Here is a 22206-nt window from a genome sequence, read left to right on the forward strand (position 1 = left end):
GTGCCAGTCATTGAAACGTGAGCCACCCCCCGTGGCTAATTTGAAATATTTCTTTTTTATTAGAGTTTATGACTAAAGCTGACTCGTATATTTCAGGTTATTTCAGTCAAATACTGGAAAATATCGCATTTCCAGATATACTTCTGATGCAAAAACGGCTATCGATGTACCAATTGAGTAAAAACAGTGTTGCGAGAAAGGAGAATATTTACCACTTGAATCCGTCATTCACGACACGTTCTGAGATGAGCGGAGCTGTTCATAGGGCGAATCTCACTGCTAAGATTTATCCCAGCAAGCAGAGCAGTTCTTTGACTACCCCGTCTCAAACAGTTCGTGGTAACGAACTGTAGCAAGGGGCGACCTGGCTCAATAGTAACCGAAACTCAAAACGGAATTTTGATACCAATAGTTACATCAAAAGAATCGCATTTTAATGCTGATTTTAAATATATACGTTTCTTTATTGTTGAAATAATTAAAAAATATTCTTTATTGTATAATTTTTTTTTTTAAAGTACAGTTGTGACGAAGAGTCGAACTTTAGCGTAAAGAGCGGGGCGTTGAGGAGGGGACAGCCTCTTTCATATACGGAATAATTCCTGTTTTTTATAAGTTTTAATGTCGCTCCTTACTTTCAGTTAAAAAAAAACTTGTTTTTTTTTTCACTTAATACTGTAAGGAACGCTTCCAAATAAAAGCTACGAATAAAAGAACGAATATAAGCTTTTGTATTTGGGGGCAAGACTGTTTCATCTCCGTCCTCCTAAAACAGGCTCTTTGGTTAGTGTGTAATTCAATTTGATTCGGATTATTATAGGCAAAATAATGAGAATGATAGCGAATAGGATTTGATATAGCAGAAATACTCCCTTTAAAATTTGTTCTGTTTTTAGTGTTATTTTACAATCAAAAGTAAAGTCCAATAGTTTGTATATAAATCTTCTTATTTAAGATGAAATTTATAATGGGTTTCTTAATTTTAAAGTGATGAAAACTACCTTAGTAAAATATCGTGATTTTAGAGTACTAATTTATGAACCATATCGAAATTTTTAAACTAATCGTAGTTCACTCCTCAGTGAAAAAGTATACGGAGATAATAATGAAAAAAGCTTCTGCCCAGGAACAACTGAAAAACAGTGGTTTGAAAAAATGAAAATAAAAAATTAATTTTGAAACCTCTCTCTAGGAAAAATTCTCTGAAACCTTCCCCTCCCTTCTAAAGACCGGACCTTTGTACACTTATGAGCTCTCGAGAAGTAACTTCCAAGAAACAATGGAAAATAAAAAACCGTTAAAAGAAAAAGAAAAAGAAATGAAAAGAAAAGAAAAAGAAAAAAAAGAAAAATTGTTCCTTTAAGGTGACCAGTTAATGAACCAGCCGACAAAGACATTTAACCACTGTTATTAACCGAATATTTGCAACAAGCTTAACTTTCATGTTTCTTCCGCTAGTAGGCAACTCGATAGATTTTTAATACACGTAACTTGGATATACAGACTAAAATACAGAAGTTAGCGAAAGGAATTTCCAACCTAAAAAGTATTCCAAGCGTTGGTGTAGTAAGGAATTTTTCTTATTCGAGGCAATCGGCCAGCTAGGGTTAGGAGATTTAGACCATATCGCCTGAGCTTGACTTTGCACTCACAATTGAATATTTTCATTTAAGGAGGGGCAACGATATCTACGAGGATGGGCAATGCCCATCCTCGCCCCATAGTTACACCCATGAATCTTGGGCAGATTCTGTTCAAATAGTCCAATGTTGAAGCATAGAAAAAAAACAGGGGTCAGAGTCTTCTGGTCAAACTAGAAATAAGTCCTTCAGGCAGATAATAAAATACATGATAATAATCTTTCATATACACTTGCTTAAAAAGAGAATAACCCGATACAAACAATGATTAACAAGCATAAAACAGGGCCAAACCGGTAACTTTAGCTTCAAGACATGGCCTACCAAGGACAAAAGAGCATGATAAAATTATCGAATAAGAATGTTTAGTTCTGTTTGTTAAAGTAGGTCATAGATAATACGGCTTGGTGCCTTAGACCCTCCATCATCTGCCTCCGAATCCGATTCTTTTTCCTCTGACCTATCCCATGTGCCTAGTACTGTCTCTAATTCTATGGTTTGTATATAGCGAGCAAGTCCGAAACCACACACCATCCTGATTCAGTGGCCCCTGTATTACCTATAGTACTGCCATAATCTCAGCTCGCTCTGTGCACCTAGTTTGAATGAAAAATCAGCAAGATTGAAGGTATATTTGATCTACTTTCGCAGCCATTTTTAAGCCAGGTATACCAATGTTTTGTTCAATTCAAGCTTTGTCGACATAACTGTTGACAATTTCCTAATATGGTTTTCAAACCGTCATTACTGTAACAAAAAAAGATTGATGATAGGGGAAGAGATATACAACTTTTTAATGTTGTTAAAAGACGGCATCTATGTCGACAGATAACGAATCAAACACTGTACTGTCAGGGTTGCCAAAGCTGTTTGGGGTCGAAGTGTCAAAATGAGAAAAGCGGAAATAATTTGTGTCTCTGCAGAAAACTGGCAGCTTGACTCGCTTGAACTCAAATTCAAGACCTATAATTCTAGCTGATTGCATACGTTTTTAGCTGCCTAGTAACGTATTTCTTCCAGTCTAAATTTTAGACAGGGCTGCACTTTTTAGAAATCAAATCAAATGAGCATGCCAAGGAAGCGGAAAAAAAATGCCTAACTAATAAAAGAATAATGAACATGAAAAGCGCTTTTTACAGTCTTTTGTACTAAAAGAAAAGAAAAAAAAATAATCAAAATTAACGAGGGCTTCATTTGGAAGAGAAGAATACAAAGCGTCTTTTTCTTCAAAAAAGTGACCTCTTTTGACCCCAAAGTGCCCTGGTGTAACCCACTATGAATTTCACAATTTCTCCGTTCTGTCGACAGGGTACATAAACGAACGTTTTAAATGAGTTCAAGGGTTCAAATGAGCTTAGTTTATGGCAATGGCATGCTTTGGCATGCTTTAGATTAGGTTTTCTTGTTCGCCAAAACCAGTTCGAATAATATATTCGATCACGGTCGTGCTTGGCCTGTCATATCACCTTCCCCGTTACGGTAAAATGTCAAAACTCATCATATTTTACGAATAATTAATAACTTAAATCCCCAACAGCACAACGAAAAAGTTCCATCAAGAGTTGTGAAGAGACGAGACTGGTTTGTTGCGTCTAAAAATAAATCTGAGCTTCAATCTTGTGGAAAAGAACTCTTGGAGAGAAAGCAAAGCATCATGAAGAAACTTGACGAAATGTTCTTCAAATGAAAAAAAAGAGTTTTATTTTATTTCTAATAATTAGGGAAGAAAACTACCACAATATCAAATGTATTGATCAGCAGATTTTATATTTTAGGTGTCACTACATTTCCACCGTCAGCATTACAATTAACTAAAAATTATGTGACTTAAGACTTATGCTTGCTTTAAAGGTTCTTAACTATTTTCTATTCCTACACCCCACTGATTTTATAACACGACCTTTTCACAATTAGGCTACACGATTTGATGAAATATTACTTTATACATGTTCTATATTATGTGATTCTTTATACATGTTTTCAAAACCCCACCAACTGGTACCTACATCTCGGTTTGGAGCTTCAAATTTAGATCGAAGTTCCGAAACTGAGACCCCCCCCCCCCGTCAGTATTTATGAATTGCTGACGTAAATCTAGAGCTATTTCCTATTGTTAAACATACAAATAATTTATCATCTCTTTAATCTCATTAAAATTTAAATGATAAAAAGGCATCTTGAGAACAACAGAAATAGATAAGTTACCCGGAAAACATTACCAGAAAAGGTGCTTAAGAAGAAAAAAGGTATATTAGAATACTTCAAGATGCCAACAAGATATCATAGAAAATATTATCTTAGATACCCTAAGATAACTAAGAAGGTATCTTAAGAAAACAGGACAAGTAAAGGGTTAAAAAATACGTGTGTTTAAAAGACAGTACTACACTTACGAGACAAAAAACAGAAAGGTTTGATCACATATGTAAGTGTGATAACTAAGAACTTATTCTGAAAATGCATGCAAATCTTATCGAAGCCTCACATCCGCTTTGTCCTAATCCAACAAAAATACTATAGAAAAAATACTGAATTTCTGTTATCATAAAAACATAAACTACTCTTATGCATTCAAATAATTGATGCATAGCTACCAGTGTGTTTCATAGCTACCACAATAGAGATATATAGACAGTACAATCATCCTTAAAAATATCTGTCACCAAGAGTCTTTGCACGTATAAAAGCTCCTCCCATTTCCTTTGTTTAAGCGATTGATTGTATAATTCCCAGCTGTTTGGTCAACTTTAAATTGGTGCAAACCAATTCTCTAACTATTCTCTAAACTATTTGAAAAGGTAATGCATGAAAGAATGAAAAAATCATAAATGAAACTTGAATTTTATTGTCTTTTGTCTTTTCGACTATTAAAAATAAAAGGAGAGCAGGAGGAATTATGATTGACTTCTCAATAAGTTTTTGGAATATAGGGGTTGTATTTTTAGATGTTGGAATTTGTATGACTTTTTTTAGAAAGCCGAAAAAAATAAGCAAGATAAAGTATTAAGAAAGTATACTATTTAGTAAAATTATTCTTGGATAGATATCTTGTCCCATCGGCTTTGTCCTACTCCAACAAAAATACCATACAAAAATACGGAAAAATTTGCATTTCTGTTATCATAAAAACATATAAACTACACGTATGCATTCAAATAGTTGATAAAAGTATGAAAAGAATATACGTTAAATCCAAAGAGCTTAATGTCACCAACATAAAAAAATGATTCCGTTTCCTTTAAATTTTGGATTTTTATCCCCGATTAATTCAAAAATGCTGCCATAATAATTTAACAACAGCTGCTTTTGTAATCCTTAATCGTCTTATTTCCACTAACAAAACCTTTCTCCCTCTGCTTAAAGATTGTTATCTCACATCAAAAATCTTTAAAAACAATTAGTTTTCCAAACATCCATTATGAACCACTTTTCATTGATGGGCTGAAGCAATAAATTATAATTAAAAGATTTTACGAACTAACAACAAAAAAGTCCATTTTTTTGCTGGTAGATGTTTGCTTGTATATGAGCAATTGCGAGCACAAGCTGATAAATTCCAAATTTTTTATTTTTGTTTTGGATGATAGTATGAAAGAATCGACTGCCTTAACTTAGTTTATTCATAAGGATTTCCACCACAAAGCATGGTGACAACCCCAAAACGATAAAAAGCATTCCTTTCATAGACACAGGTTACTGAATCACAATAAACACAAATTTTAACTCCAATCCAAAGAGAAGTGAGTATTCACCCATATGTAGATTATATATTTTTTTTCGGATCAAGTGAAATCCTACCGGAGCGAAATTCGACACCTGTCTCAACCTAACTTGAGAGTGACAAAGGATAAATTTAAGGTCACTGGGAATAATCAAACCTATAATGAGGAGCGATGGGTCAATTCAAACGAAAATCAATCCGACCCCGCAAAAAAGGAGTATGTTGCCAAGAAATTTCTGGTATGGCCAAGTTAGAGCTCATTTCTGGTATGGACAAATTAATAAATTTTAAGTCTTTATTTTTGTTTCGGATGATAATACGAAAGAATTGAATGACCTAACTTTATCTTTTTCCATAACGAATCTCTCACTAAGAATGCTGATTACCCAAAAACAACAAAAAGCATTTCTGTCTCACATACAATTGACTGAACCACAAGAAACACTTTTTTTTTTAAACTCCAATCCAAAACGGAAGCAAATTCACTCCCGTGAGTTTTTTTTCCAGACTATGTAAAATCCAGTTACCGGAGCGAAATTTGACATCCGTTTGAACCTAGCTTGAGAACGACAAAGGAGAAATTTAAAATCATCGCGAGTAATCATACCTATAACGAGGAGCAAAAGTGAAGGAAAATCCAACGAAACTCACAAAAACGGGGAATATGTTACCGAGCAATTTAGCTGGACCACAAGAAACACATTTTCTTTTCTCCAATCCAAAATAGAAGCAAATTCACTGACACGAGGCGTTTTTCGGACCACGTAAAATCCGGATACCGGACCGAAATTTGAAACCTGTCCGAAGCTAGCTTGAGAAGGACAAAGGAGAATTCTAAGATCATTGCAAATAATCATACCTATAATGAGGAGCGAAAGTGAAGGAAAATCGATCGAACCTAAAAAAAAAAAAAAAACAGGGAACATGTTACCGAGGAACTTCTGATAAGAGCAAGTTAGAGCTCACACTTATAAATACTACTTCGTGACTTCGTTTCGGCTGAAAGGATTGACTAACTAAACATTCTTTATTCCTGGCAAATTTCCAGCAAAGCATAATGAATACCCTGAAACGACAAAAAGCAACCCTGTCTTGACACCTTTTAGTCAAACTCAATTTTTTTAACTTCAATACAAAAAGGAAGCTAACCGAATATCTACTCACACAATCTTTTGTGTTCATCAGATGGCGTGGAATTCGGTTGCCGGAGGGAAACTTGACACCTATTTCTACCTAAGCTGACAATAACAAAGAAAAAAAATATGATCATTGCGAATAAACATACCCACAATGATGAGCAAAGAGTCAATCCAAACGAAAATCAGTCAGGCCCCGCTAAATGCAAGAAAAAGTGTTTCGAAGAAGTTTCTGAAACGACAATTCAATTCAGAGTTCAAGTCGATAAATTTCACTTCTTTATTTTCATTTAGATGATGACATGAGACAATTGACCAAGGAGTCAATCCAGTAGGATTGACTCCTTGGTTCAAATCCCCCAATCCAGGAGGATTGGGGATTTGAACTCTCCCTTCCCAAAATGTTTGTCCGACTCTGTCTCGGAACACCTCCACCCTTTTTTAGAAGCCAATTTACCTAACTTTAAGCTAAATGCTGCTAAACATGAATACACAATAATAAAGGTACATACAAAGGTACTACCTTTCAAAAAATTGTAAAATTGAGGGGAGTGAAAATTGAAAGAACTATACTCTGAAACATTTGGGGTAAAAAATATTGCCGTTAAACAAAAAGAAAAAACAGTATATACACCTAGGCCTTTCAGTGTACACTAGTATGTAAACCAGACTTTCCTAAGAATAGATTAGACGCAAAAATGCTCCTAATTCAAGTCAGCCAGACCCGTCAAAGAAAAAAGTAGTCAAAACAGAGTAACACACATATCTTTTCCTTCATCACTTTTTATTTAGTTCTGTCGTTTCATATTATTCGGAGACATTTGTAATTAAATCCATCTGTTACATTTTATCACCTTTCCCATATTCGCATTTCAGAATGAAAAAAACATACATATGCCGGTTTCCACCTGGCTAAGCGCTTAACAAACTTCTAGTAGATATCACTAAGTTATGGCTCGACTGAATGTTATTCCTGGAAATTTTGCATCTGGGACTACCACCTGGAAGCAGTTGGGGGCTTTTTCCTGAAAAATTACTTCGCCCCGTCTATCTCGTTTTTTGGGGGGTCTCAATCTTTATCCTTTGAAAGTACTTCCATTTTTATCCCATTAGGATGTTTTTCCTTTTAATTTTTTTTTTTTTTTGTTTTTTAAGGAAAAAGCAGCTTTTCCAGAAGCCGTCTTAGTCTAATCTGTACTTCATTTATAAAACAAGCATCTTAAAACGTCAATTAGTTTAATATTACAACGTCAAAAATTGGAAATATTTCAGCAGCTAATATATTTTTTTTAATCTAACGTTACTTTTTAACGTCAAAACGTCAAAAAAGTTTGAAACATTTAAGCACCAAGCAATTTTTGTATTCAATATTTTGTTTATAATAAAACGTAAAAATAGAATATATTTAGATAAATATATCAATATGAATTACTTCAAACTAAATTAGGAATTTTACTCTGTAATACTGAACTCTGCACAAACAACCGAATACAAGAGTTGTATTCTGCTTTGCAAAAGGCATATTATTTAAATATGTTCGCCTTAAAAGTTGACACTGACATTTATAGCAAAACTGAATAAATTCTTGGAAAACCTACGTCAGGGGACAACGACTGGAAGTAACGTGTGAGTCTGTGTATTGCCCCCTCCCAGTTTAAAAATTATTACACCCTCTTGATAATAAAATGGTTGACCGTATTAGTACTCTAAGAGTCTTTTATCTTCCCCTAGACACAATCACTAAGGCTGCAGATCCATCACTAGATTTATAAGGACTTGACAGACTCGGTTTTTCGTTTTTGAGTGCTAGAAGAACACGTGCAAATGATAATAACGCTTTTTAAGACGTTGAAACTAGACGTTGCAATAAACTTTTATTTTCTTAGATCGTTAAGACATTGAAACTAGAAAAAGAGAACATGTCTGGTTAACTTTAAACACATCAATTCGAGAATACAAGAAACCCATGATAACCTGATTTTAACTTACTGTGGTGGTATAGATTACAAATTGTTTAGGTCCCTGTTCAGTTGTATGTAGTTTGCCAGGAGACACAACCTTGGTATTTTTTGCTTGCGGTTTGCTGTTTTCAAATAAATTTATTTGTAAACCATATTTTTCATCGGGTTTGAGTCAGGACAAATCGAAAATGATACACAATTTAGTTTCCCATACGCCACCAACTGACATAACATGACCAAAACCATATGATGCACCTATCAAAACACTTTAAATTCAAGCATTATTATTGTGACTCAAATATGTTATTTTTCAAGCAAGAGGCAGCATAAAAAGCAAAGCAAGATAGATAAATATGTAAAGAGATAGAGTAGAAAGAGAGAGGAAGGGGGTGAGAGGGGAAAAGACAGGGGGACAAAGGGGAAGAAGAAAGAGAGAGAGAGAGAAGTAAACTAAAATTACCTTTTAGAGCTCTATCTTCTTCTCTCTCACCATTATCACAGATACCAGAAAGCGCATCTGAAATAGTAAACAAAAAGAAAAATGCAATTTCGGCCAAAATAAAATAAATAGTAGCGCATCAACCTACATAAACAGAAAAGGCGACTTGAAACTTTCGTTTTTTTTTAGTTAATTTTTGAGCTTCTAAGGTACCACAGTTCCAGCTTTCTAAAATCAACGTACATCCTATTATGATTTCTTTCTACTAATTAGGGAACTGAAATTTATTAACGATTCCAGTCAAGAACTCATGTCTCATACTTCAAGTATGACACACAGTCTACGATGAAAATAAAACCCAATATAAACTAAAATACGCGTCATTAATAGGTGTGAGTAAAGAATCAAGCTCCAAGCGCAGTAGAGTGGGGGAAGAGCGTGCGCATTTGTGGAGGACCTTAGGCGCATTGGCACTGTGACAACCTTGGTAGTAGTAGCACTTGTCTTTTTGAAGCAAGGCTATTTTTTTCGACTCTCCTACAAATAAGAACATTCACATCCAAATCAATATAGATTACTTAAAAGTAAAATATGCATTTTTTTCTGCATTAAAAATACCACGCACAAATGTAAACAAAAAAAAAAGCTAAACAATATAAAACAACATAACTAAAACTAAAAAAGCATACAAATTTTAAATCAGCGTGAAAAACTTTTTTTTAAGAATAAAAAAGAACATTTGAGATTGGGTTAATAGGTGGGTGCAATGACAATTCCCCAAAGAAAGACGAGAAAAATAAAAAGAGCCCGAACTGATCACTCTAAAGAAATATAATACACTCGTTGGGGGAAATAAACCTGGTTCTAAAACCTTAACCATCTGAAAACAAAATTTAGCGGTCACATGGCACATACAAAAGAAGAAAATTATTAGGGCAAAACTCCCACGTCCTGAGAAATATTGAGATTTTTTTTTTTATTTTGTCCAATGTTTTTCTTATAATTTGTCTGTTTTTTCTTTTTTTTCCCAAGTACCCCCTCCTCCAACCCCTAAGTAGATTTTTGCGCACGTGCATGGCCACCACTCATTCACTAAAGGTTTCTAGTAAGAATAAATATATTAAATAAAAACAAAAGAGTCAATAGAGCCAAGGGGAGAAGTCGAAAAGAAGATGATTAAAAATAATATACAACCTCTTAACCAATTCGAGAAAACACCTTAGGGATTAACAAAGTAAATATTTATCCTGCTTTTCAAGTATATGAAGAAGATCTTTTAAAATGGACAGGCATCAAAGTTACACATTGTGTTTTTCCTTAGATAGTATTGAATAAACAAGCACGAGAAGGGAGGGGGTACAAATAAAAAAATGGGCGAATTACAGGGAGGGTCTCAGAAATAATGAAGCGATTCGTAAAAATGTCGAGGATTTCGGAGGGACGGCCCGAAGGCTCACCTTGTATACATGCCACGGGATAAACAACGTGTCATTGTTTTCAAAAGAAAAAAACAAAAACAAAGAAAGGCAGAAATGTTATCCACTAAGAGATATAGCATATTTCTAGAATAAGAAGCAGAGAAATTATATAAATTCTTAGAAATAATATAAGTAAATATGAATAAAGAAATAAAAAAGGTACATAATATAAAATAATACATATATATATATATATATATATATATATATATATATATATATATATATATATATATATATATATATATATATATATATATATATATATATATATATATATATATATATATATATATATATATACGTTCATAATAAAGTAAAAAGTACAAATATACAAATAAATATATAAATAATAAAGAAAAAAATCTAAAAAAAAAACTAAAGAATAAAAACAGAAATATAAAATATATAAATATAATTATTGGTCGAAAAAAATCACGTCAACAACCAAATCAAGCGAGTTCAGATTGCAACCGTGCATGCTTGATTTTAATGTTTTGTCTGTACTTATACAGTAATACTAATTACCTTAATTAGTAATATTTCGCAAAGTGGATAAGGATTCAAGGGCGACGGCTAGAAAATTTCAGAGGGCGGGCGGAGGACAATGGCGGGTAAATACACAGTGGCCATCAAGCTTCCAATTGTCTTTCTTTTCCGTACCCACCCCTCAGCAGCGTCCAGGCAAGGGAAATGATTCTTCTTTCCATTTACTAGCTTTAGCGACAAACTTTGATCTGGAAGTCTGGACGCAACATTAGCTTCGTAATACAAGTCCGTAAGCACCGACGCCAAGTCACCATAAGAACTGTTCTATCTTATGCAGACGCATTCCAGAACAAAGGTCAGATATAATCAAGAGTATCAGTCCAAAATTAATTTGATAATTTTAGTAGCAAAAACTAGAATGGCCCATTGTACGGCCCGAAAATACGTGTCTCAACATACAATAATGAATGAAAATATCCTGGAGTATTATCTACCTTGTGCAAGATGTAATCTTAATTTTACACTATAATTAAAAAAAGATGGCCGTGAGAAAGCATACTGCAATCGAAACGATTTAAAGTAATTAAACAACAGCAGCTAAAAAAAATACAAGTTATTTCCTTCGGGGAGTATCTTCTCATCTATATTCCAACGAGGCATAATTTTATCTGTCTCCTTTTTGTCACTTTCATCACCAATTACGTCCAAAAAGTGAGGAGAAGGCGAAGAGACTGTTCTAAAATAGCTTAAAGCTCAAAACCCACAATATTGTCTTGAAGCTCAAAGCTAGGTTAAATTTTAATAATTTTTCGAAATAGGCCTTGAAGTTTTTGGAACTTGCTCTCTTCTCGTAATCCTGCAGGTAATAACTAGCCCACGATTAACAACATAAATTTTATAAAATAAAGGTAAGAAGCAGAGTCTCTTGCTAAAATACTATGTTTTGGGATTTCAAACATCCGCCTTGGGGGAGAAAAAAATCTTTAAAAAAAAAAAATCACGTGTAAAGTGCATTGAAAATATTGAAGCACATCATAACTAACGCAGAAATAATTTATGACTTTTAAGAAAAAGTGGAAAAATATTTTTTAAATAATATGTTTACAAAGATTAGAGTTAATGTTTGAGGTGTAAATTGAATTCTTAAATGAGGTGCATATAGATATGAGGTGCATATTGGTGCATGTTGAATAACCATGACTTTGCCTTGAGATGCAGCCATTTTAACTGGTGTTTTATCTAGTTTTGTCACGCGTTGTGTTTAACCTACTAATCTGAACTGAAAGATTGATGCTAAAAAAAAATCATTGAGGCGAAAGCAAAAAAAAAAATCTAAAAAAAATTAGTAGACATTAGAAGACATGAAACATACGAGTTTTAACGAAAACTAGTTTCAGAGAAAAAGAAAAAATGTTAAAAAGAAGAGGAGGGCTTAAAAAAACCGCATCCACGATTGTTGCAGAACTTACTTACATAATGTCCCATATATCAGAGCTCCTGAACTGATGAAATTTAGAACTTGATTTGGAACAGCAAATTTGAAGGGATGCTCAACTTGAAAGAAGCTCCTTAAAGTTCAACTTCTCTAAAATCAAGACCTCTTAGCCCCTCTAAATCTTATGCCCCAATAGCAAAGGAGCCTCAGTTTAAGAAAGCATAACTCAAAATATGAAATATATAAACACCAACCAATACTTTAAATCTAACCTTTACTTTTCGAAAGAATATATTAAAATATAAACAAAAAAAATATAAATAAAAATAAAATAAAGAAGCATAATTATATACAGAATATAGTCCTGTGGTGGCGCAGTGGATTTGACCTTAGCTTGGTAATACGGGACCCAGAGATCGAATCACGCTGCAGGAATGCACTGCGGGGCCGACGCAGGGACCTTCGTAGTCAAGAAGCGTCGTTAATTCTTAAGAATATTAACAGAATATATAAAGAATATAATTATATATTCATAATAATATAAAACAACGAATTAAAATATAAAGAAGAAACTCCTTTCAGACGTATTTAAACCAATAAAGAGAATGGTGTTACTTACCATGGCTATTAATGAAATTAGCCAAATACAAGTCTAATTCTCTGACGGAAACATTAATATGATAGGGATTAACACATAGTCCCGGATGGAGACAATCAGGACTTTTCTCTAGTCTCTCCCCATCTGTACTTTCCAATGGAATTGCTTTAAACAGTATGACCATTACTAAATCCAAACGCCATACCTATAATACAAAACGATGTTTAAGATCTGTTGTTAAGATAGTTTATTGCTATATTTCTGCTTTCTATTCTATACATATTTTTTTATGACGATTATAATTACATATACCCCTCCACCTTTTCTCTCCTCTCTTTCGTTATCTCTTTTTCATCCCTTTTTCATCTTCTTCTTTATTCATTTATCATCCCTTTATCATCTCTATCGTTATTTATTTCTCATCCCTTTGTCATCTCTCTCTTTATCTATTTCTCATCTCTCTATATCTTTTATATCTCTTTCTTTATCTAGTTATCATCTCTCTCTTTATCTCTTCTTAACTCTCTATCTCTCTGTCTCTCTCTATCTCACATTTTTTGTTTTGCTTTCTAGGTTGCATGATTAATGACTCTTAATAATGAAGCAAATAAAAATACGGTTTTAACAGTTTTTTCCTGTTTTTTAAGGAAAGATTAAAGATTTTTCCTTATAAATCCTTAAAGATTTTTTAAGGAAAGATGTGTTTAAGAAGGGGGATTGAACCACCTATCAAGAAAAGCTTTAGAAAAACACCTTAAAACAAGCGTAAATTCAAACACAAAACTAGTAGATCAAAGTATTTTGAAAAAATTTGAACTCTTCCCACAAATGTCTTGAGTTCAAACATGACCAGGAAGCAGACGAAACATTTACAAATTTATGAAAAAAAGATGCGATAAAATTTGAAAAGATTCCTCTAAATTTGTTTTCTGCTGAGAAATATTTCATAGTTTTTGAAGAGGTAGGGTTAAAAGTCCGTAGGATTCATAAGTTTCAACGGAATCATAAAATGTTTAGCTCAAAATAAGCACAACTAATAAATTAATCACAACTCGCTAGATATAATTTTTTACTTTTACCAAATCACAGATTAATTGTAATATTTCTAAAGATGAATTTTAATATATGATATTAATTACACATAAACCATTAAGAGGGTTTACACGGCTCGTTGCTCAAGTGAAATTTGGAAGATTTTTTAAAGGCTGAATTTTCAAAAGAAAGGTGGACTTTTAGACTCAAATACCCTTCTTTCATTCACTTTAGCATGTTTTTCACAAAATAATCCTGCAATAACCTCGTAAGAGCTTTTAGAGGAATACCTCTCCTTCCTCCCAATCCATAGGAGGAAAAGGGTATAATACTAGAGATAGGCATTAGTCATTTTGTTCAAAATTTTATAATGATCGTCTCCTGAAAACTTTAGAAACGATACAGAGCAACATACCCTTCCGTTTACCTTATCTTTTTTCATGTTTATATATATATATACTAGCTGTTGGGGTGGCGCTTCGCGCCACCCCAACACCTAGTTGGTGGGGGCGCTTCGCGCCCCCCCCCAAGCCCCCGCGCGTGCGTAAGTCGTTACGCGCCATAATAGTTACGCGCCATTGTAGTTGTGTCCCTATGTCCCACCTGTGAATATAGATATATATATATATAGATATATATCCGTTGATTTTTGAATTTAACAAAAGAGGGAATAGTTGTGGGAAAAGTGGAAGTCATGGCCCATTGTAGAAAAAAGCCAAGACAGATTGTTGAATTAAGTGGGCAGCCCAGTCAAGGGTTAATTTTATCCGTTTGATTGCCGTTGTTACTGTCTGCCATTTATGCTACACCTTTCCGTGCATGTGTGTCCCTTCACAAATGTCAAACTAGAGTTGTACCTATTGGAGGTTCTCGCTGGGGAACACACGCAGGTTGACTACGGGTTAAATTACTTGAAAATTTTCCCTCTCATGGCTATCACTCGACAACGCTGAACTAGAGTCAACCCTCTCATGCTAATTCACGGTGAGTTGGGTTCCAACCTGTTGGAGGTTCTCTCTCAGGTTAATTCACGATCGCAGAAAGGGGGAAGCAGCATATTGACAAATGGAAATAACGAGTCCAATTCAAGGCCTACAAGGGCCTCCTGCAATCTGCCTCGACTCTTATGCAAGTGAACTTGCATTTATAAGCCAAGGAATTTGGGCGAGAAACAAAAATTTCAACTGTCTGTAATTGACTACAAAACGTCGACTAGACATGGGCTAGATGGGAACCCCAAATGAGAATGAGTATATTGTTGGTATGTGTGAAGCGGATGGTTACTACCACTTGAGCAATGGTCTAACCATTGACGGCTTTAAGGATTCGTGCTCTAAGCGCGGCAAACATAGGCTCAATGAAATACCCTATGAAAGAGGTATATGGTGTTGGTATGTGCCTATAGCAATGGCCTAGCGCTAGAACAACGGGTCTAACTAGCCTCGGCTTGAAGGCATCCGTACCTCAAGCGGTGAACATGGGCAAAAGAAAGGAACTACATTGTTGGTATATGTTTAGCAATTGATTGCCATATATATAGATATATATATATATATATATATATATATATATATATATATATATATATATATATATATATATATATATATATATATATATATATATATATACATGGTTTTAACTACGTAAAACTTGCGAATATACAACATTCTTTGCTGTCCCATTGTCTTTGCATATAAATAGATTGTCAGGTTTACCGACTCTTGAACATGCAACATATAATGGTCCATGGGAAAACAATCTGTATTCAGATCTATACCTCATGATTCTAATGATTGCCCTTGAGCTTTGTTGATGGTGATTGCTAATCGACCATTCCCTGCCCCGGTGTCCCGGTCGTCATTTATATCCCCCTGTTTCCCCCGGTGTCCCCGTTGTAGTTGTGTCCCTGTGTCCCGGTCGTCATTTATATTCCCTGTGTCCCGGTCGTCATTTGTATCCCGGTGTCCCGGTCTGTATATACATTCGTTTTTTAGTTTTGTTTTTCTCCTTTATTTTTTTCCTTTTTTTTTCTTTTTTAGTTTATTTAGATTTTTAGATTTTTTAGTTTTTTTATTAGTTTTTAGTTTTTTTTTCTTTTTAGTTTTTTTGTAGTTTTTACCTTCTTTTTAGTTTTGTTAGTTTTTTTTTTTACTTATGTCCTGGTCGTCATTTATACTCCCTGTGTCCCGGTGCTTTGTTGATTGCTAATCGAACATTCCGTTTGTCCTGGTCGCTTTCTCTTTGAGTGTCGTCATTTATTTTTTTCTTTTTTAGTTCTTTTAGTTTTTACCTTTTTTAGTTTTTTCTAGTTTTTAGATGAAATTTTTTTTTAGTTTTTTCCTTTTTTTCTTTTTAGTTTTTTATTGGTTTTTACCTTTATTTTAGCTTATTTTTCAGTTTTTTCCTTTTTTTTAGTTTTTTTTTAGTTTTTAGTTTTTTTAGTTTTTTACCTTTTCTTAGTTTTTTTAGTTTTTTTAGTTTTTTAGCTTTTTTATTTTTTTTATTAGTTTTTAGTTTTTTTGTAGTTTTTGCCTTTTTTTAGTTTTTTCAGTTTGTTTTTTTTAGTTTTTTATTGGTTTTTACCTTTATTTTAGCTTATTTTTCAGTTTTTTAGCTTTTTTATTTTTTTATTAGTTTTTAGTTTTTTTGTAGTTAGTATTTTTAGTTTTTTTACCTTTTTTTAGTTTTTTTAGTTTTTTTAGTTTTTTAGCTTTTTTATTTTTTTTATTAGTTTTTAGTTTTTTTTTGTAGTTTTTGCCTTTTTTTAGTTTTTTTTTAGTTTTTTAGCTTTTTTATTAGTTTTTAGTTTTTTTTGTAGTTTTTGCCTTTTTTTAGTTTTTTAGCTTTTTTATTTTTTTTATTAGTTTTTAGTTTTTTTTGTAGCTTTTGCCTTTTTTTAGTTTTTTCAGTTTTGACGTCACCTGATCCAGTTTTTTCAGGTGACGTCACCTGATCCAAATAGATTGTCAGGTTTACCGACTCTTGAACATGCAACATATAATGGTCCATGGGAAAACAATCTGTATTCAGACCTATACCTCATGATTCTAATGATTGCCCTTGAGCTTTGTTGATGGTGATTGCTAATCGACCATTCCCTGTCCCGGTGTCCCGGTCGTCATTTATATCCCCCTGTTTCCCCCCGGTGTCCCCGTTGTAGTTGTGTCCCTGTGTCCCGGTCGTCATTTATATTCCCTGTGTCCCGGTCGTCATTTGTATCCCGGTGTCCCGGTCTGTATATACATTCGTTTTTTAGTTTTGTTTTTCTCCTTTATTTTTTTCCTTTTTTTTCTTTTTTAGTTTATTTAGATTTTTTAGTTTTTTTATTAGTTTTTAGTTTTTTTTTTCTTTTTAGTTTTTTTGTAGTTTTTACCTTCTTTTTAGTTTTGTTAGTTTTTTTTTTACTTATGTCCTGGTCGTCATTTATACTCCCTGTGTCCCGGTGCTTTGTTGATTGCTAATCGAACATTCCTTTTGTCCTGGTCGCTTTCTCTTTGAGTGTCGTCATTTATTTTTTTCTTTTTTAGTCCTTTTAGTTTTTACCTTTTTTAGTTTTTTTTTAGTTTTTAGATGAAATTTTTTTTTAGTTTTTTCCTTTTTTTCTTTTTAGTTTTTTATTGGTTTTTACCTTTATTTTAGCTTATTTTTCAGTTTTTTCCTTTTTTTTAGTTTTTTTTATTTTTTATTTTTTTTTAGTTTTTTACCTTTTTTTAGTTTTTTTAGTTTTTTTAGTTTTTCAGCTTTTTTACTTTTTTTATTAGTTTTTAGTTTTTTTGTAGTTTTTGCCTTTTTTTAGTTTTTTCAGTTTTTTTTTAGTTTTTTATTGGTTTTTACCTTTATTTTAGCTTATTTTTCAGTTTTTTCCTTATTTTTAGTTTTTTTTTAGTTTTTAGTTTTTTTAGTTTTTTACCTTTTTTAGTTTTTTTAGTTTTTTTAGTTTTTTAGCTTTTTTATTTTTTTATTAGTTTTTAGTTTTTTTTGTAGTTTTTGCCTTTTTTTAGTTTTTTAGTTTTTTAGCTTTTTTATTAGTTTTTAGTTTTTTTTGTAGTTTTTGCCTTTTTTTAGTTTTTTTAGTTTTTTAGCTTTTTTATTTTTTTTATTAGTTTTTAGTTTTTTTTTGTAGTTAGTTTTTTTAGTTTTTTACCTTTTTTTAGTTTTTTTAGTTTTTTAGCTTTTTTATTTTTTTTATTAGTTTTTAGTTTTTTTTGTAGTTTTTGCCTTTTTTTAGTTTTTTTAGTTTTTTAGCTTTTTTATTAGTTTTTAGTTTTTTTGTAGTTTTTGCCTTTTTTTAGTTTTTTTAGTTTTTTAGCTTTTTTATTTTTTTTATTAGTTTTTAGTTTTTTTTTGTAGTTTTTGCCTTTTTTTAGTTTTTTCAGTTTTGACGTCACCTGATCCAGTTTTTTCAGGTGACGTCACCTGATCCACGATCCACAGATCCACAGATCCACAGACAACTTATTTTTATATATATAGATATATATATATATATATATATATATATATATATATATATATATATATATATATATATATATATATATATATATATATATATATATATGTATAAATATATATATATATATATATATATATATAAATTTAGATGCATTGTGAAGCTTAATTGAAATAAAAAAAAATAGAGGACTTACTGGAGGAAGAGCTTACGCTACAAAAAAAAAATATACCATGCCTTAACTTCTTTAATTTTCTTAGGGGGATGATTAATTTGGAGGGATTTCCATTATTATCCGCAGTTAAATTATCCCCACTACAATTAATTAATAATAATCGATTGTTACCAACTGCAATTATATGGATTATATGAAATTAGCTAAAATAAAAAGTACAATCATATTCAATGATCCTCCAGGTCCTTTTTGTAAAACAACATGCCATTAAACAGCCGACGGGAGAAAAAAAAAAGAGTCTTATGCCAGCTGGAGAATAAATCTCTCATCAAAACCGAGTCCAAAGAATTTCCCCGCTTGAGCCAAACAGGCCTCAAATCAGGGATGATTTTTGGCAAATTTTTCAAAACTGACGTCCAAAAACTTGTTGCATGCAGACACATTGGCAAAGCTGCAACCACTGAATGATTCTGGCAAGAACTGACAACAATGTTTCCAAACAGTAGTAATGTTGATCCCAAAAGGACAGGCTTACGGTAATAATAAAGATTTGGGAAAGTAGCAACAAAAACAATTAATTGATAGAAAGGGATTATAGCCAAGTTCGAGAAAGTTTAAGCCAATAAAACTGGAAGTAATGCGGAAGCTAGGAACATTTATCTTGACTTAGGTAAAACTTGGTTGAATGCAATAAACTGTTTTACCAGTAGAACACGAGATAAAATTCTTAAGGTTGATATGGAACAAATGTTTGAACTTTTCGGTAAAACGACATTTGAATGATTAATTGACTCCATTAGGATTAGTTTTAAACAAATCGAAGCCTTGATAGGTCAGGACAATCATGGCTGCCTTTTATAGGGGCAACCCAGTAAAGAACGAACACTAACCCATAGCAACCGAAAGTAAAAAAAAAAAAAAAAAATTGTCAAGTGAGGAAGAATCACCATTTGAAGCTGATTCGGGAATGGTAACTATTATTTCGCTGAATCAAAAAAGTTTTTTGCAAACACAAATTTTGTCAGAATTTTGAAAAATAGTCTGAAGCCCCACAAAATCGTGTCGGATAGAAATGAAAACTGCATCATTGCAATCATCATAGCCTAAACCCCCCTGTTTTGGAGAATTACAGTCCCCCAACTTAAGCAGCAAGGAAAATTTAATTTTCACGTATAGGATGCAGCAATGCGTCTACTTTCTCTATTCTTTATTGAAAAGGGCGAAGGGAAAGCTTTTTTCTTAGACATGTTATTCATTATGAATTGGACTACCCCAGACATAGCACATTTTGGAATTTTGTATCTTGGCTGAGAGTGGCGCTGTAATCGTTTTTAAACGATAATAATGGGTATAAAGGACCAGAGTCTAAAGCTTCACATGGGATCAACGGATTTTCTTGTTTCGGAGGCGGGGGAAGGGGACATGCAAATTTTTCTTTAAACTCAACTTTTAGCGAATGTTTAGTCTTCTATACAAGAAAACAATATGAAACAAAGAAGAGCTAAACCACGAATATAAACTTATTTTAGGTTCATATTTCATTTAGATTAAATTTTCATAGATAATTTAATTTAATTTAAATTTTCATAAAATTAGATTAATTTATGTCAATAATGAAGGTGCTCTGTAAACCCAAGGTGATAATATAATCACCTGAAATAACAGTAAAATGCAACAAAGATTTTGACAGTAATTACCTATCTCAAAGAAATACATCCATGTTCTACGTTTTCAACCTTTACAAGGAAGCTTTAATAGTAAAATTATGTATAAAAATGCAAACTAGCCAATGCTACCATGCTAAATAAATTTCAAAACAAATCCGCTTCTTTTACAGGACATTTAAAAAAAAAGTGCCTTCAAGAAAGAGTAAGATGGGGCGAGGCGGTGATCAAAGTACGAAGGGCATCACAACGAAGGAAAAGGACGATAAGGAAGAGCGATGGGCATCATAAAGTATGAAAGGCATCTTTGCCCCCTGGAAACATCTTAGGTAAACTCACACGAAAAAACCAGAATTTTCAAAGATTTATCTAAACATTGTTTCAAAATTATGAACTTTTTGGGCATTATTCCCATTTAAAGAGATGTCGCAACACTGAACTATGAACAATCAACAATCTGACGATTCAAAAAAACTGCTAGAACTTTGAAGGAAAACTAAACATTCTTGAGCAACTGGGTGCCATGACTTTTCGCCCACACTTTTTTTTTTTAATTTGACATCCGCTACTAAAAAAAAGGATAACTGCACAGGGAGGTCTTTTTGTTACAATCAAAGCTCCGACTATTTCTAATTGTTAGCATCACAAAAAAATCGTAACTAACCTAAGTTAATTTTATTTTATTGATAATATGTCCTAATTAATTTGGCATAAATCTACAAGAAAACAAAAAAGTTTTTTAGCATTAATCCCATCAAAGATCATAAAAATGTAACACAGAGGTCAAAAGGAATCAAAGCAATAAAAAATAAAACCTTATCTTCGATCTAGGGTCGTTTTGCAGTACTGAGTCATCAAAACAGCGGACTTGGCATAAAAAATGAAAAAATGAAAATGAAAAAATTAAAAATTAAAAATTGAATAAAAAACGCAAGTAAACATGGGTGCTTTGTTAAAAAAAAGGAACTTATTAATTAAACAAGACATACGTAAGAATCACGCTTAGGTTAGATCTCAGAAAACCGGTTTCATATCCACAAAGACAAGTGACGGGTGATAGAATGCAATGGACTGATAATTTATGCTATATATTTGCACATTAAGGGGGGTTTATGTTACGTTAGATTAGGGGCGCCGTCCAAATACTTTACTTTTAAAATTCACTTTCAAAAAACAATTTCGGTAATATTGGATATTATGCTTTTAACCTACCCTCCTGAAATCTAAAGAATTCAAAAAATGTCCTGTGCTTTTTTACATTCTTAAATAATTATTTTTTTTTCCGTTTGTCTTTTCTCCCAATAAAATACCTAAGAAGACCCGTATGCACGTACAGATTAAACCTTAGGATTCTAACGATTTCTCTTTTTTTGACATAACTGTCCTCTGTTAAAGCGGTGTTTTTAATCACGCTCCCACTCTCTTTCGATCGTCAGTCCCTGCTTACACAATTTTTTCAATAAATGCCAAATACTGAGTGCATAACTATGTTAAACACCGCGAAATATGGCAAGCACGTCAGTGTAGGTTTAAACTAACTTTTAACCAAGCAATGTACTTATTAACGATGATTTATAAAAGACTGGTTTATATAGGCTATTCCATCTAACAAGCATCTATTGATCAGATTGAATTATTTACCCCCCACCCCACCGTCAAAAAAGTTTCATCACGGTATTTCCACATTGCAAGTCAAGCTCTTAAATTCAATTAAGTTTAAGAAAAAAGAGCCGTTAAATTTTCATATCTTTAATACCAACCTAAAAATCATCATGCATGGTCGACTTAGGTCAATGTTTGAATTTCCGCTTATCTACCTTTTCGTTGGGTACTTTGCCTCGTGAACCGCAGTCCATGAATGTTTCCAGTTCATTTGCTACCCTCAGAGAAAATCATGGCTTTTGAGTTAGCGAACGTAAATTCTTCTTAAAAGAGGTATCTTTCGCAGCCGGGAATAGATTCCCCCATCGAATTTATTGTCT

At 32.7% G+C, this 22206-nt stretch overlaps 1 protein-coding gene across 7 annotated transcripts in view; it reads right to left on the minus strand.

Moving 5' to 3' along the window:
* LOC136032811 (nuclear factor 1 X-type-like) overlaps positions 1–22206 on the minus strand; it is a 138645-nt gene that overhangs the window by 52471 nt on the left and 63968 nt on the right. For all 7 annotated transcript variants that reach the window (XM_065713209.1, XM_065713215.1, XM_065713214.1 and 4 more), the window contains exons 5-6: positions 12919–13102; positions 8919–8975 (exon numbers count right to left, since the gene is read on the minus strand). In XM_065713209.1, the coding sequence (XP_065569281.1) occupies positions 8919–8975; positions 12919–13102 (241 nt within the window). The remainder of the gene's footprint in view (positions 1–8918; positions 8976–12918; positions 13103–22206) is intronic.

Source organism: Artemia franciscana, chromosome 11, assembly GCF_032884065.1.
Source record: "Artemia franciscana chromosome 11, ASM3288406v1, whole genome shotgun sequence".
Lineage (NCBI taxonomy): Eukaryota > Metazoa > Arthropoda > Branchiopoda > Anostraca > Artemiidae > Artemia > Artemia franciscana.